Here is a 23,489-nt window from a genome sequence, read left to right on the forward strand (position 1 = left end):
ATAAATAACCACAAAGAAGAGAAACTTGGCAAGCCTCAAACTCTCTCAAACAAAAACCAGACGGTAATAAAAGCTTTGATCACATCCCTGTGCTGTACAAAGTCCTTCCTTCCCTCTTTTCTATGGTCAGTCCTGGAATACTTAGGCATGGAAACAGATGGCCACACAAGCCACTTTGCTGCATCTCCTTATCAAACCAGCTTCATCCTCCAGGTGCAAAACCATTTCCCAACAAAATGCAAGGCTGTGGCAGCTGCTGGAGCCTGTGGCAGCACACATCACGTGTCATCAGTCAGTCTCTGTACAGAGGCACTATTCCTGCACTGCTCACCACATCAGCTCCTGTACCCCGCCCTGCTGTGGGTACACAGGGACAGCCTTCCCATCCCACAGTTCCACCACCCCATAACCAGCTTTCATCTGCTTCTTCAGCCCTTACCTTGCAACAAGCAGAGTTCTCTTCTCCTGACCCAGAAAAACACTTTTAAGAAGCAATTAAAATTAACAGAGTTCAGAGCCTGTGCTCTAATATTAAAGTGTTGGATAGGATGAAACAGTCGTGCAGGATAGGAGGGAGGGAGCTTTTTCTGTCTATCAGATGTACAGCTGATCCTGACCACAGGTCCCATGTGATGTGGACCAGGAATTCAGTGCATGGCCATCAAATATGAATTACTGATTTACATGGTGCTAAGGCTGAGAGCACACACAAGACAGCCAGCAGCCACCTTAAGCCAGAACAGCTCCTCTACAGCTTGCTGGGCTGCAGCCTGGGAATGTATGCTGTACAAGGTGGTTTGGTGGCTCTTCATGAGCCTACAGCAGATTAAATATGTGAAAGGTTTCTTGTTTCCATTGGGAAGATGTGTCATCAGTAACAGGACTGAGGCTGAGAGCCTCAACACCTCCATCTCCCACACAAGATGCATCCAGTCTGTCCTTTCTACAGCCCACTGTTACCCCCACCTCTATGCATAAAGGACAGCAGCAGAGCCACAGAGCTGAAACTCTCAGTTTTGAACTATCAAACATATGCTGCACTTTCAAAATTTCTGTAGCTACCAGGCCTGGGATACCTACAGCCCCTAAAGCTGTATACCCAAACCCAGCCCTACACACACCACTGTCCTCAGGGCAGAAACCCACCCCACAGGATGCTCAGCACTGCCTAATCAAGCCACACACAGCAAATCCCCAACGATTATTTGCAGATGAAGAAAAACAAATACATTTTTAAAAAAACAAAAAACATAAAAAACACCAACGACCAGGAAAAAAAAAGGCAAGGAATTCTCTCTGCCTTTTATGGGGAGGGATGGATCCAGGTTAAGAAAACTCTGACCACGGCACTGTCTGGGGAGCAGACATTCCACTGAACTGGTTAGACAAGGGGCTGCAGGAGGACGGCTTGCTCAGGGGCATGACAAGAAGGTATGTACAGGGGGAGGGGGATGAGGTGCTCCATCCCTGGGGACAGCACTCCAGCTCCTGCCAACAAGGTCCCCAGAGCCACACTGTTGGGATGGTGGTGGCAGAAGACTTACAGACTCTGCAAACCCCTGAAGTAACACTTTTACCAAGGTGCTCCTGCTGAAATCCTTAGCCCAAAGCAGCTTTGTTTGGGTCTAGACCAGCAGCTCTTAGCATCAGTGAGCAGTTTACAGGACTTTTAAGAGATAGTAAATAAAAGTGATTTTGCACCTGGTAGAGCAGGCTGACAGCACTAAAAGGGCTCCAGGACAATGCAGGGGTTATTACACTGCCACACACCCACTCCTAGAGAGAGATCTCCAGACCCCTCCTCCCTGATGCCCCAGGGCATTTAACCAGTCAGACACAAATATAAAATTGCTATAACATTACCTGATTTCTAGCACTGCAGGATATAGGCTTTGCAATCAGGGTTCATCCTGAATGGAGGGAACTAGACACCACCCCACCACACAGCTGCTGGCTACATCCTTGAGCAGAGTAGAGGCTGGGGACCACCTTCTTTGGTGCACTTAATGAATGGCAGGAGACCCACAAGGACACATGTGCAACTTACCTTCCTGGCCATCTGCAGCTCCTTCCCACACCAAGGCCATGGCAGAAAAAAAGTGTTCTCCACACCCACAGGGACCACCAGCCCTTCACTCCAGTTATGCAAAAAAGGCCGGGGTTTCCCAGTCTGCCTGTGGTTCACACCAGGGGAAAGGAAGGGCCACAGCTGACAGCCAGGACGGGCCACCCAGGACATTGTGAAAGAGCCGGTCACAAGGCACACGGCTGGGGAAGGTTGTGCCAACTGTCTAACATTATACCAGACCCAGAAAACTCTTCCTGACCCTCTCCAGATCTTTTCAACCTAAGGCAGTGCAGATCACCAGTTTCTTTTACCCCTTTCTTACACAGGCACAGGAAGATTATATCTTCCTTAAAACAAGTGCATAAGAACTGCAAGGCCTCAGCAAGAGACAGGGCTACAGCCCAGATGAGAGAGGTTTCTGTGTCACCCCAGCCTTCCTCCCCAGGTTTCCACCCAAAGAATTGCATTCTCAAGGCAATTAACACAACTGATGGGTGTTCAGCAGGGCAGGACTTGTACTCCTTTTCCAGCCCGCTTGCAGGACACTTTCTTCAGGCACTGCAGCTCCTTCCCCACTACTAGATCTGTTGTGAATAAGCACTTGCACCCGCAAAAGTCAGATAATAATAATAAAACAGAATACCAAAAATATCCCCCAAAACCAAAAAACCCCACAGGTTTCACCAATACAACTCTAGGCTCAAGGATGGACATCTTTTAAGATGGCAAGTTTCATTTTTCAGCCATAAACTGCGAGAAGGTACAATGCTGATTTTAAAAGTTGATTGGAATTGCTTTGAAGTCCACACAAGGACAATTGCTTTAAATAAACCACTCTTAATTGCTCTGCACCCATTTAAATCTCACACGGTGATGCATTTTGGAGAAAAATTTGCCTTCTTCTTTTCCTAAGACAAATATAATACTATAAAGCACTCTGTCTTGATCTCTGTGCTCATCTCCCAGGGCCCCTCTGTTTCTGCTGCATTCCTTTGTGTTTATCTGCCCTCTTCAACCCCTTGCTGCAATCAGCTGCATGCAGCACCTTGTGTCTAGAAGTGACATGGCTGAGGTTACGGGAGACAGGTGCAAGGGAAGCTCGTGCCCCGAAGCCATCCAAAGGAAAAGAGAAGCTGGAGGGGAAGAGAGTTGTAAGGTATTTTAGATTAAAGCAAACACCTTGCCCCAGGCTACACATTCTCTTGCCAATGAAAGCTTCAAGCCCCAGAAACAGCAAAGCAAACACAGACTTCTCTGCTAGGGGAGTTGTCACCTGTCAGGGATGTTTGCAAATTTATAGGGAGGTGGTGGTAAGGGGAGTAAAAAGAGCTTTCCTCATTTTAAAAGACGGGCTGTTTGCACAGGTTTGCAATGCATATTTTGCTTTGTGAAAGCTTTTGTCCAGCATTCAACTGAGAGAAGGTGCTGTCTTCCACTGAAGACAAACTGGAACATTTATAAATGTACATACATTAATGTACTCTGAGCTGCGGCCTTTACGGCAAGGGTGAGGATGGGATGGAATTTCCCCGCTCCCCCTTCAGCTTATCACGTCAGTGAAAAACACTTCTTAAAAAGAAGTCACCCGGCAGCCTGGCCTCTCCAGAAATGCCTCCTGCAAGGCTGGGCTCAAACCCATCATCAGCAAGAAGCAACTGCATAGAGAAAGCTTCTTGTCCCCTTCCCAGGCAGCAGTGCTCACCTCAGCAGTGCTCAGAGAGAACAATGGGAAGGGACTTTCCATTCGTGTTTCACTGCACCACTGACAGGAGAGGGAGACTCTGAACAGGCCTTCAGCGAGCCCAACAGCCACTGCAGTGCTCTGCAGACAGCTTGGAGGAACAGGAGATGGGGAAGTGAGCTTGTGCTCAATGTCACAAATCCAGATTTGAGCATGGAAGGAGAAAAGTTACTAGTTTTTTACTCCTGTCACCAGGGACTGTAACCGGAATGACCCAGCAGCTCCTTCCTGGCAGACACAATCCTCCAGGTCACTAATACAACCAGGATATAGACTGCCAACACACCATCACTGGGCACATCAAACATTGTGGTTGATTAGCCAGAGAATTAAATGACAGCAGTTTCTCAGGATGGAAACAGTACAAGAAAATCTACAGATACCAACACAAACTTCAAACTACACTTTATTTTTACCCTGAAGTATACAAAACCCAGGAAGAACAGAAACAGGACATGAGCAGCTCCAACTCCTGAAATACCTCCTGCTCCAGCCTGCAAGAAAAGTACCTGGCCTCTTCAGAAGAGCTATAGCTAAGAAAGAGCCAGTCTGTTAGTGCCAAAGGCAATGAACCAGCAACCACCAGTGCCTCATCTGCATTCCAGTCTTGAGCCATATCCCTGAGACACCCACAGCCAGGACTCATTACAAACACTCTAGTCTGAAGAAACAAAGAGGGGAAAAGAACCCAACCACGGTCTTAAAACAAGTTTTTATTCATATATGACACTCAAGAGAAGAAAAAACAGATGAACCTCTGGTCTTAGTCAGCAGAATTGCAACTCTACTCAGAATCCAAATTATTTTAACCCTGAGGTCAAACTAGCTCTAAGCAGGGAGAGTGCAGGGATGGTTGAGTAGCCTGTGCAAGAGGCTCCTCAGCTCTCCTGCCAGTTTAGCTGCCTTGTCCCTCTCTCCTGCTATTGCTGCTGCAGAAGGAGCAGGTGAGGAGCCAGCCAAGGTGGGAAGATGGCCCTGGGGCAATGCAGCTGGAATAGCTCCTGCAAAAACTCCCCTTCTCCCCCAAAGGTTAAGGAAGTTTCTCATTACTCACCCACATTGGGTCATTCAGCTCGGTGTCCTGCACCCGCACACAATCCATGCTGATCTCAATTTTGTTTGTGGAGCCATCTTCAGATGGGCCATCGATGAAGTTTAAATCGATTGGCTGAACTGAACATATCGGCCTGGAAAGGACACAGTAATGAAGTTAAAACTGGCCAAGTTCTGTTTTCCACCACCCCACCTTCCTTCCTTTCCCCTGTGCCCAGGACACTGGCATTACAACGAGCCAGTCTCCTGACAAAATAAGGAATTACTGAGGAACAACTACTTCCTCACCACTGTATTACAGCAGCCCCTGAACAGCAGGCCCAGAGGGACATTTTACTTACTCTGAGGCAAGAGCAGAGGAGTCAAACTGAAAGACAACTCATGGAGGATTTATAGCAGTTATTGTTTCAGCATCAGTCATGGCAAGTCAGGAATGGGAACAGAGTCAGTTTTCTTACAGTCAATGGACCTGACAGGGTGAACTCTGCACCAGCTTCACCTCCTCTCCCTCCCTGGCATCAGCAAGGGGAAAACATGCAGCCTGGACACAGAGTGATGAGCCCATTTCCTGAGGGGAAATGCCAACCACGGCTTAGGAACAGCCACCAAGGCTTAGGAAGCAGCCAGCTCAGCCACCAGAGGCTTGGCAGGGAATCAGTGTCACTGCTGATGACCACACTTGGTCTCCACAGCCTGGGTGTAGGACCTCTGGAGAACCCAAGAGCTGTCTGTCACCACAGACTGACACATCCAACCATCACATCCATATCTTATCAACAACAGAAGACTCCAAACTCCCCAGCATCCATCCCCTGAACAGCCTAATTGTAGAGGCATCCTGTACTAAAACACCTTCCGTATATTTCACATAAGGGCTACTTACTGTTCCAGGAAGTCCCAGATATGCTGGATTACCTCTGGGCTGAGGAATTCCCTGGGCTGAGAGCTCTGGGACATGGCTGATCGGTAGTAACTCTCCTTCCAGGAGAAGGGGCTCGGAGTTTCTACAAACCTTAAAAAACAAAGGCAGAAAAAAAACCAAAAAAACAAAAACAAAAAAATAACCAAAATAAAAAGAAAAACACACACAAAGATAAGTTGAATGGATGAGTCCAGCTTGATGAAAACCCATAAATAGAAGCTATTGTGTGAAAAAGGAGACACGCTGAATGCCTGAGACATTCACAGCTGTACAGTACACATTCCACACTGCTACAGATGCTGTATTTAGATGGAAGAGAATTTGGCCATCCTTCCCTGTAAGTTAAATACCTCTCAGAATTCATTGCGATGCTGGTCATAAGAATCCCAGAGTGGGGAAAAAAGCCCCAAACAAACTACTTTCCATTTTCCCCCAAATAATCAGCTTCCTGTATGAAGCAGGTAGTCTTTGCAACAGGTGAAGCAGCTAAGCAATGTGGGATTCCACTGTCCCAGGCTGTTTGCTTGTCTAAATGGCATGTCCTTCAATGATTTAAGTGACTTCTACACCCAGCCACTACAGCTGAGATCTTGAACTAAGTTGGTTTTTTGTTTGTTTTGGGTTTTCTTGGGTTTTTTTTCTTTTATTAATTTGAATAATAATAATACTTTTGTTTTCTTTTTTATGGAAATAAGTTCAATCACATTTGATTTTATCTGCTTGTCTACTGCCTTCCACCAATTTCTGAGCCAGACCAACTGATTTCCACCAGATCTGCTAATTACCTTGGCCATTTTTATCCCCTTAAGCCCCCACAAGCCTCACAGAAATAGGTGGGCCCAAGAGGAGCAGTGACAGAGCTGGAGCACTCATGCCTTCCACAGCTGCACATTCTCATCCCACTGGCCAATTTCTAAATTCAAACACAGCAGCTTTTACACCCATGTCAAAATACTTGACGGCTGTAGGGATGTAAAGAGGAAGGGAGGAATTTCTCCAGTGTATTTGCAGTTGACAAAAACTCTCAGTTCAACTTCAGAGTATGAAGCAGGTGACCACCCTTCCTGCTACAGGGTTGGGGGTGTCCTGCAAAATTTCCATACGAGAGTCATTTCAGCACAATGCAAGTGAACGATCTCATTCTCTGCCAGGGGAATGGCCGTGGCAGCAGCCAAGGTTATAACTGGATTCCAAAGAGAACTGAACTAATATTTCCTTTGGTACATATTGGTCCTGATTTACACAATGGTCGAAACAAATTGCATGGCAGACTGTAATTCAATAAGCTGCCAAAATTAAGAGAGTGCTTCAGAGGGTGGATTACACTATAGTGGTTTTACTCCACTTTTCCTGAAGTATTTACTTCTGGCTGCTGTCAGAGAAGGATCTAGCTCTCTTTACTGAATTTTTATAGCCTCTTTCATTATGAGGATGATTCTGGTCTGCGGAAAGCTGGGTTTTCCTCACCTCTGCTATCCACAGAACTGCATGCTCTTATAAAAGACCAGACTGGTACTCTAAGCTAAAGGAAATCAAAGTGGCTTAAAAGCCTCCTGGAGCATCACTTCAGTTCCTCATCCTTTTTGTGATTAGGAAAAAAAAACTCCAGCACAATTTAGAAGTTCATAAACAGCCAGAAACAAAAATGGAATGCAGAATTTCATGGGTAATAGCTGTGCCCCACAGATGGGAACACATGCCCACACTACATGTGAAAAAATAATCACAAATCCTCTGAGAACAGCAGTTATCCCACAAAGTACCCAAAATTACTCCTTTCATGCTTTCAGTGAGGTAAGACACTTTCAAGAATGCTGTATTGAAACCCAGAAGACCAGATCTGGCCTAAAGCCTGTCACATACACTGCAGGTCAATGCCACCATGAGCCCTGGAGGAGCACAGTGGGAAGCTCTGCAACCTCCTCAGTTCCTACTGAGGAACTGCTCAATACCCTGCACCCAGACCTGGCCACCAGGAATGGCCAGAGAAACCCCACAATGGGTTCTCTAAAGCCATCAAAGTGCTCATTTTTAACGATTGTTTGCCACTTATCACAACTGCTCTTGACTTGCAAACTAAAAATCACTTTTCATTGCTACACAGACAGGAACTAATGTCAATAAAAGAAGAGCTAGAGCCAAACTAGACCTTTCTTTCAAAAAGTCTCAGTGCAACAAGGCTCCAGCATGCCATGGCATGCCCCAGATTTGGTTCACTGATGGACAGTTTTCAGTCTCAAAAAGGCAAGATGTCCCAGTTCAGCCTGCCTGCTTTGGTCCTGGTGGTCCTGTTCAGCTGCAATTCCACAAACCTGCCCCAACCAAGCAGTGCAGGAGCTATCAGCTGCACAGACTGATAAAGCCAGCTTTGTTACTCTACACCTTTGCAGCTAACAAAGCTGTTGGAAAGCACTGCACCAGTTAAGGACACAGCTGGTGCATCCCTCTACTAAACACAACTCTGAATTTCTCCAGAGGAGGACATTTTCCAGCTGCATCATCTTTAACCCTTGTCTGTAGCCAGACAAGCTCCTAGCTTACTGTTTCTAGGAAAAGCATTACCAGATTTTACCTGATGGTCAAAAGGCACTACACCAAGCACAAGGAGTCTCCTGGTTAATGTGTTCACAGAGACTCCTTCAACACTTTCTGCAACACTTTTACTAGCTGTACAAATATTTCTAAAGGAGGCAGCAAGATTAGGCAGTCAGCCTTGGCAAGGCAGCTATGACAAGGCCACAGCATTACAGTACACATTGCTTTTTACTCAGTTTGGTGCACACTGCTCTCAGATGGGAAAAAGCTATCAAAAGGTAAGAAAACCAATTTGAGCTCAGCACAAAGCTGCATGCAAGATAAACTGTCTCCTTCCCTGTGAGCTCAACAGAATCTAAACCTAGTGCTATTTTCCTTAACTAACAGCCTTCAACAAAGAGGAGAAGCCTCTGTCTACTAAACACATACTTAAGTGTCTGAATTTTCACTGGAAAATAACATCTAAAGTCTAAGAAAAATCTGTGTGTAAATATCACTACTTTAGTTAATTGTCTTTTCCCACATCAGCAAATGCTCTACTTTCAGTAAAATATTCACTGAGTGCCTAAAGATAATAAGATTGCATTGCTTAAATTGCTTGCATGAACCAGATGTTTTTTCTATTAACAGACATTTACACAACATCCCCTGTACCTACATCCTGCTCATCCCAAAGGCCATCGCAGGAAATGGCACTACTGAACATAGCCTCTTATATCAAAATACAACAGAACAAGGCATAGCACTAAGTCTTGTCTAGATTGTCTTTGTTTCGAGTCTACAAGGTAAGTCCCTGCACCAACTGCTGCACTATTTGGCAGGATGCTTTTCACAGAGAGCAGTAACTGCACCAGGAACTACAGGGGGATTTACAGCCCCCAGCAAACTACAAGCTGAATAGGACATTACATCCACAAGCCCCTCCTTTAAAAACCACCAGGGGATTATTAATAGCAAGTTAAGTCTTCTCAGAAGCAGCACCTCACCAAGAGCAGCGTTCCTTTGTGTAGTGCTGGGACACTTCAGTGCCAGTGAATCCCAAGACAGGTTTCAGGCAGCTCTGCCTTCTCGCTGAGGTCCTATTTATCTGGCTGAAACAAGAGCAGCCCAGAGTCCAGGTGAAAGCACTTTTCCAAATCCACTAGGTGGGCTGCAGCCTCGGGCACGCTGATTGCTGTGCTGCCTCCTGAGCACTGCCCCAGAAGAGCTGTGGAACAGCCCTGTGAGTGGGGACGTGTCCCAGCTGATCCCCTTTGCCACCCCACTGATGAGTGACATCTCTGCAAAACACAGCAATGGCAGCAACACGTCCCTGTAGCTGTGCCCACACAGCACTCTGTTCCAGAACCTTCCGGGAGGCTCGGAATGTTAAACTTTACCAAAAACCCCCCAGACAAAAACCAACAAAAAAACCCCAACCAACCAACCAACCCAAAAAGCAACTCACCCTTCCAAAAACCAATGAGCAAAGCACTGCTTTTGCCTCTCATAAGCTGTGGCCGCAGCGCTGTTACCTTTCCCCGGAGCCCATCACAGGAGGAAATGGAGGCCTGACTCCCGGGCCCAGCCTGACATGAAAGTGGGGCCCAAGTGGAGAGGAAACAAGAGCGTTCCTGCTCCACTGCTCACTCTAAATGCATCCTTCCAATGTGTGATCTTCACCACATCACCCCCCTTCCTACCTTCGTAACAAAGAGATTGAAGATAAAGAAAAGAAACCCCTCTCCACCCCAGGAAACAATGACAGAAAGCCATTCAACTCAACTACTGCAACACAGCAACACTTCTCACCCAAAATGCCACCTTTCACTGCAAACAATCTTTCTTAGAAAGGGCTTAAACCAAAGCACCCAGGCTGGACTTACCACTGGGGAAAAGCCACGCGCTCCCGAGGAAACCACGAGCCAGCCTTGGTACCGAGCATGCACAGCACAGCCCAGCCCAGCCCAGCCCAGCCCGGCCCGGCGCGGCCCGGCCCCTCCTCGGTAGCTTCGGTCCTTAAAGACAGATGTCACCTCCTTGCACTGAGAGAGGGTCAAGCGTGACACAGGGTGCTGCCCCAGCACTGCTGGCACGTGTGGGAGCCCAGCAGCCTCCTTCCAAAAATAAAGACTGGCACAACCAAGAGGTAGCTGGTTTCCTTTGTTTTTTCGTCCAAAACGGGCTTGGTGCTTCAGCACTCTGAACTGCTCCCACGTTAATAGCATGGTTTATGTAGAAACCAGAAATGGGTAAGGTATTTCAGGGAAGCCGCTGTGTTTGGTTTCAAGAGGTCCAAGCAGCTCCATTTCTCCATAATTTCCCTCAAAAACTGGAGCTCTGGTTTGGTTTATGTTTCTCCTGTAGTGTGCAAGTTCTCAGAAATTATCAGTATGGTTTATAGGTGCAGAACTTTGTGGCTTCATGTTGGTGTAAAGCCACACGGTAAAATTTTCTAACATTAAATCTTTCACATCTTTTACAGCAGGGACAAGCAAAATGATTTGGAGCTTTCTTTCTGCATCTTGACAAAACTACAGGGTGTTGCCTTCTGCTTCTCCCCATGAGATATCTATCAATGGTGTACAATTTTCTATCACTGAGCCTGCAGTTCTCAGTCAGTGGATATGCAGATGGGGCCAGGGAAGTCTTTCTCTAAGCTATAAATTTTGCTCTTTTTTCACAAAAAGTTATAGTCCCCTAAAGAATATGCTAGTGGAGTACTCAGGAAACCTTGATGCAGAGAGAACATCTTATGAAGAAAGCACTTACATTTTAAACCAATGTACCCAACAAATGATTAATAATGTCTAAATAATGATGTCTAATATGCCTCATTTTATTCATAGTTCTCAAAGTGCTCTACAAAGGAAGATAGTATGATTACTCCTATATTACCTGTGAGAAAACTAATGCACCAGGAGAATCACCACATAGAATTATTCACCATTAGTCAGCAAGCCATAAATACAACTTTGGTCACCCGAGTCCCAATCTAGTGCTTGCTCTAAAAGGAACTGGTGATTTTTGGGTATTTAGATGGAGACATTCAGAAAGGCATTTCCCCAGGTAGACTATACACTGTACCTCCTACACTAAGAAATTTCCAAATGAAGAAATTTCCAAAATGCTGATGCCTAGAAATGAAGGGGCTGCAGAAATGCTGTGACCAGCTTTAAGACACACACAGAGTTCAAGGTGGAAGGAGAATTCCAGTCCGGACTAAAACCTAATCTTCCTTCTTGAATTTATACAGCATTTAACCCCTTTAAAATTCCTTAAATCCATGTGCATATTAACATATTGGCCCTCAGCCACCACAGGGTGTGAGCTGGATAGAGATTCAAGAGGAGTCGGCAGCTTCAGCTCCAGCAGTCCCAATCCACGTGCTCGTCCCTGCCTTCTCCAGTTACACCTTGAAGCCCATCAAAAGCAGTGGTAAACAAACGATTTAAAGTCCACGAGCATTACAGCTAAATGCCTGAATCTTGGTGTCAGTTGTATTTTTAGTTTTTGCGTGGGGACGGGGCTCCTTTTCAGATCGCACCGTTAAAGCTGGAGGAACTTGGCAGCCCTCGTCCTGTTGGAATTCCCCCTGCTCCCATTGTAACACTGCCGTGATTTGTAGACATCGGTACCTAATGAAGCTCACTCACAGCTGTGCAGGAGAAGGATGCGGGGTCTGGCAGCACGGGACAAGCGTGCGCCTGGCAGGCGATGTCATCTGGAATTCCCCGACTTGTGGAGCTCACTTGTCCCCCCTGCCTGGAGCAGCCACCCTCAGCCAGCAGAGAACACCCTGGAAGCACCCCTTGTAGGCCTTTTCCGAAGGTTAGAGACCTTTGGAAATCCAACAGGTTCCTTGCTACCCCCTAAGCAGGAGGCAAAATGAAAGCCAAATGGGAGACAGGCTCTCTACCCCCTCAAGAAGATTGCAGTTGAATTTCACCAACCTCTAATGCACCTCTTTCTCTGTCTACTTCATCAACAAGCAGCCTCTCTTCCCAGCATGAATTGCACTGCAGAATGCATTTTTCCTGCTTCTTTCTTTGCCTGATGCCATGTTCCAAGGTCTTAGCTCACACGAGCCCAAAAGAGACTGCCTCGTGGCAGAGGCAGGCTGTGCTGAACTGAGCTCACAAGTGTTTATCCTCCTTTCGATTTTTAAGCTGGGTTTTCAGGTTTAGCATTTTAAAATTTAGACTTCCAGCAAGTTCTTGAAACCCTTCAGATTGCCTTTGCACATAATGCTGCTCCTATGTGCCAGTCCTAGAAAATAACTCTGAAAGAATACTGACAGATGCATGGGATAGGAAGGACAAACGTAAGGAATAACATACACCAACACAGGATTCTTTTGAGACAGAATATAACTTCCACCTACGGTTCAGGTTTTTTTCCCAGTTCCTACATTTGCCAGATGTTTCACAGATCTGGTCTCTCACAAAAAACATGGACAGCAGCACGGGTTACAAGGAGGGGCAGCAGTGAGAAAAGTGGTCGAGTTGTACAGGGATATGCATTAGAAAATGAAAGAAGATGACTGCCAGAAGGGTGAACCGTGATCTCAGAAGTAGCCAACAGCCAAGGAGGTGTGGGGAACACATGAAGGAACAGGGAGTGGCAGCAGCACAGGGCTCTGTGACACTGCTGGTGTCCTACAGCATCTGTCAAGGACACACCAGGGAGGACTGTTAGCTTCTCCTGCTCTCTAGGCAGAGGATGCTTGTCCTGCACACACTGTTTCAGCTGTGAGCTGTATGGTATTTAGAGGAAATCAGTTCTGTCTCACAGGAATATGCTGGGTGTTCAGCTAGGATCTACTCTAACAGTGCATCCTGATCTCCCTTTGACTTAGATTTGTCTTTTGGAAGCATATGTGTGTGAGATGAATGGAAAGGGGTAGGAAGGGACAGTTCAGCTTCCTGGTTGCTCATTACTCCAGTCTTCAGTGCACAGGCAACACTGACCTATATCAAAGAAAGTGAAACTGGCTGTACAGAGTAATCCTCCTAATTCACCTTGCTGCAAAACACAAGGGGGATTTTTCTCCTTTCATCATCTCCTTTCAGTTAGAGTCATCTTGAGTAAGACTGCCTGCAGTGAATACAACATTTGCAGCTTTGTGACAGCCCCTCAAAGGACATTATATCACTGCAGCCCTGTGCCCCACACCAGTGCTCTGCTCCAGTGCTGGCTGCAGAGCTCCTCTGGGAGGAAAAGACTCCTTCTGCATTCCCACTAGGGTTCCCAGAATGAGCACTGCATGGCCTGCTCCCTGCAAACTGCTGGGAATGGCTTCTTGATGCTGAACAATTTCAGTACCTCCACAGCCCACGAACCCACTGTGTCTCCTATCAACAGCTCATCTAATCAGCTATCTACATATCATTATTGTCAGCCTGACAACAGTGACCACTTTTGCATAACAGAGATTTCATCCTCAGCTCAGCACTCCACCAGCACTTGAGACACTCTCCCCTAACTGTAACCCCTAATTTTTTATTTTTTTCCTTCAAGGTTTCCTTCAGCATCTTGTGAACTTTCACAGACATCTCTTGTCTCCCACTCAGCTTTTGACACCCCCTTCTTACCCATCCCCAGGAGCTCAGCCACGGACATCCCCTCCTTTCTGCTCAGCCCTGACACCCACTCCCTTTCTCAGCCCTGACCAAGGTGAAGCACTGCCACCGCAATTCCTCCACCTGCCCACTGCAATTGGTGCTTCCTAGTCTGGGGTACAAACTCCTCATAACCTGCAGAAGACCATCCAACCTGTGTGGAGAAGCCCAGAGTTAGAATGCAGACCTGGAGTTCAGGACACCCAAGCTCAACCCCCAGCCCCGGGGGGACCTGTCCAGCTTTGTTCTTCCATTCCTCAGGTGTAACAGTGTCCCCACACTGGTAAAGCACTGACACTAGTATTAAGGACATTTAGTCCCAAGGACAGTAACACACTCTGACAAGAGTGGAGCTTTTAAACTTGCTGAGATTTGAGCTTTTTTGACATGTGAAGGAGATGGATCGTGCCTCTGCCAGGGTTGCCCCAACAGCTCTTGGGGGTTTTTTGCCCAAGTGCTTGGTGTGCTGCAGCTGCAACCTCCAGGGAGGTGCTGGGCACCCCTGCACACTGAGCAGCAGGTGCTGAGCTGCTGTTGTCCCAGCACATACAGGACAGGCATTTCCCAAATTTGACCACTGTGAGGAGGTGGCAGGGAGAGGACATCCCACATGGCCTATCTCAGCATGGTCCCCTCACCAAGAGGAAGCAAAGCAAGAGAAATCATGCAGCCCACGCTGATTTTCAGCCCTGGGAAACTATGCATTGCAGGGCATTTACTCATATAAATATAGTGAGAGAAGAGAGGGACAGACAGGGAGCATGTGCTTCTTTTTGAGAACAGGAGGGTTTGCCTACTGCAAAAGGCTTTTGTGACATTTTGTGTTGAGCCAGGTAATACATTTGGCTCCCTAAGGTACCTACTCTTACAAAAGCTGGTTCTGTCTTTAGTTACAAAAACTCGTTACGAACTGCTCAGGGGACTTATAAAGTCCTTCTCACAAGCTTTCTCTCAAAGGTTGAATTTTAAAAAAATATCAAATAAATCATCATGATAATACAGAAAGTCCCCAGAACTCTTTAGAAGCAGGAAACTGTAAACAGCAACATCCTGAGTTTCAGTAAATAATTAAAATGCAAAACAGAAACAGCAGCAAAGCAGTTAGGTGCAGATTCCTGTAATATGAATTTGGTTGAAGCTCCCCAAACTTGTTATCCCCTCAGCCGACCTATGAAATCTGGTGTGTTTTGGATCCTAAACATTAACTGCCACTCCTCACCCTTGCCAGCAGTGATACTCCTACAGGAAAAGGAGCTCTTATGCCAAATACCATACAGGCTGCATTTTTAGCATGTAGCAACTCTGTGGAGCTATTCCTAAGCCCAAGGGCAGAGAATCCTTCTCTCAAAAATAAGAGCACTTGCAAAGACCTTTCTGTGTGTCACAAAATAGCTCCAAGACAGGACAGATGAAGGACAAAGAATTAAGAGCAGATTATAGTCCTGGAAGACAGGAACAAATGAACTGTTTGTCAGGAACACTGCTGGTGTGTAAGGGAATGCTACCTGGAGCGCTCACAGGATCTTTGCTTTTGTAACTATGCCGAGTGCTAAGAAATTACAGGGTTGGCTCCCTATAATTTTATCAATACATTGCCACACCTAATGTGATTTATGATTTTTGCTTGTGATAATCTTAAAGCTGTAGCTGCTGTAGTGCTATGAATACATATAGCATCACCCTTCTCATCAAAAACAGCAATGATGTTTCCAACCTGTATATTTTAAGATGAAAATTCACAAATACTAACAACCAAACTTGGAAAACTGTGTAAAAAAAATTATTTTGCATGGAGAGTTTTAACCATGTAATATTTGACCACCTAATGCCCTAACTCTCAGAGCCAGCTGAACTAGTTTCACACCTGTCACTGCCACCTCTTCTACCCCACTGACAGCAATTCCAGCCATCCCACTGTTGTTTCCCCCCAGTTCCTGTTCCCCAGACACTGCTGGCAATACACAGCTGAGCCACTGCTGTTTGCAGCATCCAGCTCACCAGCACAATTCAAGCTTCTTTCCATGCATTTGTTCAGCCTGCAGTGACTTTTGTGCCTATCAGCATTACTAAACCACATAGGCACTGAACCTCCCAGGGCAAGGTTTTGTAAGCAGGCTTATTTTTATGTTGCAAAGAACCTGCTGAAGCCCTGATCACTTACTGCAGGGTTTCCCCCTTCTCACTTGGGGAGATGACTGTTCTCTTTATAGCTCCATGCACTAACTGAATTCCCCTTGCTTTTGTGTACTGGTATTTATCACATCAGACCACCTGTGGCATTTAAACACCTGATTGGAAATTACTCAGCAGCAAAATCCTGTGGGGAGGCAATCTGCTACACAGGAGTGATTGTAAACAGGCACCAAAAACTCCCAAGAACGGCCTAAGAACAGATACATATGTTTTCATGAAGCTATCTGGGTAGATGTTATCTATTATCAGCAGAGCTATTCAAGCCTCAGAAATCTATTATAGCAAAACATTTTCCTTCTGATTATTTCAGTGTTGATCATAGGCTACATAATTTTAAGGTAAAAAGAAGTCAAAATTTGTATGGCAGTATAACCCCTGGCTCGCAACACCATGTCCATGTTCCAGGAAGGTTTTCACGTGACTGCAAAAGTAACTGAGAGCCAGGCACCAAACTGAAAGCCAAGTTTCCTTGATTTCTTCCTCATCAAAGACCCTCCTTCCTCCCCCATACCTTATTACTCTGATTGAAATTTTTTTATAAGGGAGTCTTCAATACTGTTTTGGACAGGTTTTGAACAGCAGAGGGTTTTATTTTTCCCCAAATCAAAGCTGAGCCCTTTTGCTTTGTATCAGGCCAGAAATCCTGGTGTTGAGAGGAGCTTTTGCAAATTAGTTTGTAGCAGAAGGTGCAATATAAATCAGCATGGAATGATAACATGTACCATGACCATGCTAAACACCTCTGAACAGATGAACTGCTAACTTCTTTAATTTCTTCAGGATTTTTGGAAGTTGGGCAAGGCACTATGAATCAGGTATCCTCTCCTCACAGTTCAAAGGATCCCATGAAAGTTTTCACATATTATCCTTGCAGTTCTTTAGGATCTGAGAAAAAAAAAAAAGGCTGGTTTGGTTCCACTTTAATCCTTAGTGCTTTATGCAGCACTAAAAGGACCTCCAAGCAGACATATATTTTCTTGAGAAGACTGTACTGTTTTGAAGAGGAAAAAGTGCTGACCTTGTCAGTGACTTTGGAGTGAAGAGGTCCAGCAGGGACAGAATGGAGGAGGGCAGCAGGGATAAGCAGACTTCAGGGGCTCTGCCAAGAGGAGAGAACTGAAGAGGATTTAATGTGCGACTCTTGAGCACTGTTTCGCAAAGATTCTATCTTTTAAACTCATCTTCTGATGAGATTGCAGTATCAGAACAGGACAGTGGCCAAAGAATAGACCTCAAAGATGAGATAAATGCCCTTCCCTCCTCACCACCAGCTGCACATATCCCTGATGAGGTGCTGGAGGCAGCTGAGAGGTCCCATGCTGGCAGCATCTCCACTGCAGAGCTGCTCTGCAAAGTCCTCCTTCCAAGAAGGATGCTCTGCAAGAGCTGTTTTGGCACATGGAATGCTGTCCTCTCATGTGCATCTGGCTCCAGCTGTGGTCCTTCCCCCATGGAATTTTTACCATCTTAGCTGTGAATGTGACCACAGGAGAGCTCACAAAGGCCAGACAAAAGCACCTTCCCACCTCTCCTTCCTGCATGGAGCCAATTCTGCTCCTTCAGGAGTCACCAGCTGCTCTGAGCACACCACAAGCTGCTCAGAACAATTTTTGGGTCCTCTCTGGATCTCTGGAAAGTACCTACACTATCACTGTCTGTTTCTGCAAATAGATCTATACCAGGTCATGTCTTTCTTTACTTGACTTCAGGTCTTTTTGCCAACACAGCAAATTTGGGCTCCCATTGCCTAGGTGAAGGCAACTGAAATTTGTCCACTGTCATGGCAGGAGTTCAGTTATTCCTCAACAAAGCATAATATGAGGAAAGAGAAAAAATGTTCAGTTGCCCAAATGCAAGGATTCTTCAGAGGCTGCACGTGGGATGAGATGTTCCTGTGGGACTCGACCCTATGACACCTTAAACAAATCTGTCACATTGTCACCCAGCTGGTACCTGAGTGAAAGGGGAGCTGATTACTGTGATTCACTGATTCACAACCATGAGGGACACAGCACCATGCTGCCTGCAGCCAGCATGTTTTGTCTGGAGGTGTTCCCTCCCAGCCCAAGGGAGAGAAGGCTGCTGGCAGTGATGAGCACAGGGTAAAGTGAGTTTCCACCTTCGTGCTGTATTGCAGCACTGACCTTGGCCAGACTCCTATCTGATAATTGCAGTCCGTTCACCAGCCCAGTTTGATACGGGTGGGAACCAGTGAGGGAAGGTGAAGTGACACATGCAGTGCTCCTGATGAAAGATCTCTTTGAACCCAGGAGCTCTGACTGGCTGGAACTAGGCCCTGCTCACCAAAATCCATCCAGATACAGCAACCAATAGATGATGTTTCTATGGCCCAAACACTGCCCTCCTTTCTAAGTAATTTCAAATACCTTCTTTAAGTAATTTCTTACAATTTTCCTCATTGTTTTCTAAAAATTGATTTTTTTTTTCTACATATCTGAGGAGTTTTGTTTGAGTTTTTGGTTTTAGCAACCTCCTCAAAACCCAGGACCATGTCTGAGAAATCAGGCTTCCAGCACAGATGCTGCAGAGACCAGAGGATTTCAGGGTTGTTCCTCTGTTATTACTGAGAATTGGGAGGCTGGACTGTATCACATTGTACTGAGAATACAAAGCAAGAAATGAAAGGAGAAAGAGCAGCTTGTGTGAGAGCCCTTTCATTCAGAAGGGAGGAGAGAGCCACGGTGACCACCTTCAACACAGCAAAGATGTGAAATCTCGAGGCCACCAATTATCCTGGGCATGGGGGGAGGGAGGAGCGGAGCAGGCAGGACTACAGTCCACTGCACCAGCAGGTGCATTCCCAACAGCCCCCAAAGAAGAGGGCTCCTGAGTAAAACACAGCCTAATGACCATTATTTCCAAGAACACAAGTAACTTATCTGTAAACATCACTCCCCCAACCAGGCATTAGCTGAAAAAAAAGCAGCTTTGGGGAGAGACACTAATTACATAGCTCTCAACAGCTGGACTTTGATCATAATTACAGTGCCTTCTTCATCTTACATTAGTGGCTTTCAGCTGCAGCTAGGTGGGCACTTCTTGGAAGGTGGAAATCCCGCCTGTTTCAGATAATCAGCTCTTTTTATGACTCAGAGCTGACCTGGTTTTTGTACAGTACAGGATGGGCTCCCACGGTACCATCCAAGCCAGTAATTCAGGGGGGTCAGTGGCCTGGCACTTCAGTGCAGCACTTCTGTCATTACAGCAGCACTTCCCAGGAGCCAGAGCACTGAGTGTGCATATTCCTGATTTCAAGTATTTCCCTTGACAGGGGAAGCAAAAGGAGAAAGACTTTGAGGTCTGCTCAATTTTAGCATCTCCCGGCTCTTTCTGTTTAAGAAGAAGATGGGTAGACTCAGGATACACCTGTCCAAACAACCTCACTTCAGTCACAAGCTACATTTGCATCCTTCACTTCTGCAAAAGGATGTACATCCCCATCAGTACCCCCTGGTCCTCTGGCCCTCTGTCAGCTGGGCTGCAGCTCCAGCACTGAACTCCAGTACACAGCAATGAGTGTTCTGTGAAGGAGCAGGCTGCTGCCCTGTGACCCAGCTGAGTTCCCTATGAATTTTTTGTGATGCTTTGCTTTGATACCCACGTTTACAAAGAATTTAATAGCCTAAATGGGCTGTTGAGACAGAGGCTGGAGTGGCCTAAACAATCACACATGGCACAGAGTCTGGACACTCAGCTATTTTTCCTCATCTGTGGCACTGAATTACTGTGTTGTTTGGATATATCGTTTCACAGTGGCCTGTGAAATGACAGGCATAAGAGGATGACAAAGGCACATTAGCTAATGCTCCTTGGTGTGCTCTGTGTTCACCTCCTGACAGAGGAAATGTGTTATCTGGCTCCCACATGTCCTGCCTGCTGGACACCCCCAAAATGAAGAGATAAGTAGATGAAACAGCAGAGGGTAAATCAAAGCCACAAATCGTAGAGTTAACTTGGATTTTTAAGTGTTTCCCTTTCCACACTGAACTACAGGGAAATCTGTGTGACATGCAGACCCTACCACCAGTTTAACAGGGTTTAAAACACTTTTCACTATTGGTTTTTTGCCAGCATACGTCAGCTCAACGTTATCAGTTTGCTGGTTAGATAATTACTAGATGTAATTTTAAGGTTGCAAAGAAGCACATTGGTATTAGCTAAATAAAGTATGTTGACCACATCAGAGGAGAAGTGTTTCAAAGTGTGTAAAATAAATGCAATTCTGAAACTATTGAAATTTGTTAAAGCAGTCAGAGAAATGTCACATAACACATCATGAATATGCAACCAATGGATCTTAAAGATGAAGACCATCTATGTCTCAGGCTGAGAAAAGTATCTTTGGGACCAGCTTTGAGTTGATTTTGACCTGTTGCAGAGCACAGTCACTAATAATTGAACAAATGCCACTTTTGGCTCATATAAACAGACATACATAACAGCTGAGACGTGTTGTTACTCTAAGCTACACCTCAAACAGGTTTTATGATTGAGGGGTGTCACAAATTCTATCTGTCCTGAGGCTTCCTGCACTGCAATGGTCACTTAAAAAATCATCATGCTGCTAAGACATGTAGTGAGGAGCAGCATTTCTACTGTGAGGCCTGCCTTGCTGGATGAGGCAGATTTGTAGGGGTGAAAGGCTTATTTAAAAAGTTCTACTAACACAGCCAGTGTATTATTTTTCTCTTTAATTCATGCTCCAGCTGAATTTTTTGCCTGAGCCACGGTACCATTTTTGGAACCTGTTATTTGACATGAGATGAGATACAAACTGGCAGGAGTTCACAGGCTGGGAAGCTGTCCCAGAGCTCAGGTACACTTCCCAGTGCATCTTCATGCTTTCCAGCATCAGAGGTTTTCCCTTTTTTTCCTTTTTCTTCATTTTCAGTTTTGGAATTTGCCTGGCTGGGGCTTCCAGCCATGGAAACATTAATGTGCTAAAGACTCCACTGCTGCCAGCCCAAACCCACCTTGCTGGGAGGGCACTGCTCTTGTGCTGCTTTCTCCTGGCCACAGGCACATCCCTGCTGGGGTCAGCGAGGCTGGCTGGATTTGCAGGAGATCAGAGCGTGGCTGCATGTGCCTGGCCAGCCCTGGGCTCGTGTTGTGGAAGGTCTCCCTGGGGAATCCAATACCCCCGGCTCCGTTCCACCTTCCTGTGCCACGGCAGCGCGGCCAAGGACCGTGCGATATTTCCCAGCCTCTCTCCTTTCCCTCCGCTGGCCCCAAACGTGGCCCCTCCTCGCTGCCAGGTCTCCACTCTCCTCCCCAGGACCTTCACACAGCGGTGGCACCAAACACCCGGATTAAGGGGGGATAAAAGCCCCCACAAACCTTGCTACAAAGCACAACAGTGGGGAAAAAAACCCAGAGATCACAAAACTGCCTGCAATGCCATGGGCTGGGTGATGGTGGCCAAGCCCTTTCTCCAACACGGAGCTGTGCAGCAGGGTAGCCTTCCCCATCACCCTGCAGAGGATGCAGAGTTAATAGTTAACTCCTCCAGGGATTAATGCCTCCATGAGACACCAGCCTGGGCTTTTACAAAACACAGACAGAAACCAGTCTTATAATGGAGCTCATCAAGTGACTGTACCCAGAGGATTTCACCTCTCTGAACTTTACGACTGGAAAAATACCATCTACATGTCATTTGCATGCTTAAATATAGTATCTTCTATTGGGAGAAACAAACAAACCGACAATGTGATACTGTGACACCTCGTGTGGACATGCTCTTTTATCTGCTGGAAAGTTATAAAACTCAGCGTAACAACAAAGCTAAAATAAGAGTGGTTGTCAGGCTGTGACACTGGCTGTTAGACAGAAGGAAAAAATATTCCTGGAAAATTGCTCTCTCTTAGAAGGCAGCTTTTTCTTCTCTGAATCTTTTAAATTAACTATTTATCCTTTCAATTCCAAAATCTCAGGACTTAATAGTTCAGCTCGTATTATTCCCAGGAGTTTTTTCACTTCAACAAACAAGCAAACACACAACTGAAAGCTAAAGCCATTCCTGTACTACCCAAAGCACAGTGTAACCTTCTGCTCCAAAACACCAGTGAAAGATACTATCAGCTTTCGTGTTATTTATCATATATATTTTTTTCCTCTAATGCCGAAGAGGAAAAGGGGATATCTTAAACGGATGTCTATAATTAAACAGTAACCTGTTAGAAAGCCAAAAATAATAATAAGCTCCACTGAGCATGAAGAGAGCGGCACATTTTTTCCGCGTGCAGCCCAGCTGCCACCAGCCGATAGCAGGAAAGTTAACAATTACACAGGAGACTCCGATCAAACCTGCGATAGGAGAGTTACGTCACGCTCAGACTCACCGCTGGATGCAGGGATCAGGGTAGTATGGCAAGGTTGTGAAAGGTGCTGCTTCAAAATTCATTTCCTTCTAGCCCCTCCTTGGGGACAAACCGAAATAAAATAAATAAATAGATATAAAGCCAGCAGGCTAAAAGCAATAAGGTCAAGTGGTACACGAGGTACAACTTTAGAGATTTATTTTACACTTGCGGATGGGTGGGATCTGCCGGCGACTTGGCCAATGGGATTCCTCCAGTTACCCGAGCATCACCACCACTCCCTCCTCGCCAGCTGGGCATCTTCTGCACAGATATTTTCCCCTCCTCTCAACATCCTTAATAAACTTCGGTGTACGCTGGTCACACTTGTTGTTGGGAGCTCATCTGGGGCTTCTCTGAACTTCTGATCTCGCTGGCCATTGGTTGCCTTCCCGCCTGACTTCACAGTTTAATTTTGGCAGCTCTTGCAATTTTACAGGCTGCTGTGGCCGCTGGTCATCCTCGTCTCCAGATGGCCGGAGTTTCCTCTGCTGGGTGCAGAGCCCGTGCTGAATTTCATCGTACTTAAAAAGCTTTCCTTGTCAGCTCTGGGGTTAGTACCTCCTCATAGTTGCCTGGGGAATTTTTCAGTCTCTCTCACACCACAGTTCAAACAGTCTGTTGTGGTCACAGTTTCAAAAGCTGAATGACAAAATATGGGGAAATTCCTCAATTAAAATTAACTCTGAACTTTTGCTCCTCTGCCTCGCCTTCCTGCCCTCCTCCCTGCAAGAAAACTATCAGATATCTTTAATGTTTGCCTGTATAGCTTTTTGCCATTTTTTCCAAAATAATTGAGATGATACAGAAATCTTGCATTGTTCCAGTGTTCTGTAAATAACATATACATTTTCTGCATTAAAAAATCCCCAATATTTTCAATTATCTTGAGAAGAAAGTAAAAGTAAGAAAATAGAAATCACATGTTTTTCAGACACTAAAGCCTAGAGAAACAAGAGTGAAGTCCACCAAAACAAACTACCAAAGATAAAATACA

The 23,489-nt window shown here is 45.8% G+C and overlaps 1 protein-coding gene across 3 annotated transcripts in view; it reads right to left on the minus strand.

Moving 5' to 3' along the window:
• The window catches only part of TP63 (tumor protein p63), a 97,919-nt gene extending 75,002 nt beyond the window's left edge, over positions 1-22,917 (minus strand). For all 3 annotated transcript variants that reach the window (XM_058844374.1, XM_058844373.1, XM_058844375.1), the window contains exons 1-3: positions 22,475-22,917; positions 5,746-5,874; positions 4,864-4,996 (exon numbers count right to left, since the gene is read on the minus strand). In XM_058844374.1, the coding sequence (XP_058700357.1) occupies positions 4,864-4,996; positions 5,746-5,874; positions 22,475-22,536 (324 nt within the window). In that variant the 5' untranslated portion in view covers positions 22,537-22,917. The remainder of the gene's footprint in view (positions 1-4,863; positions 4,997-5,745; positions 5,875-22,474) is intronic.
• Between the last annotated feature and the right edge of the window lie 572 nt (positions 22,918-23,489).

This window comes from Poecile atricapillus, chromosome 8 (genome assembly GCF_030490865.1).
Source record: "Poecile atricapillus isolate bPoeAtr1 chromosome 8, bPoeAtr1.hap1, whole genome shotgun sequence".
Lineage (NCBI taxonomy): Eukaryota > Metazoa > Chordata > Aves > Passeriformes > Paridae > Poecile > Poecile atricapillus.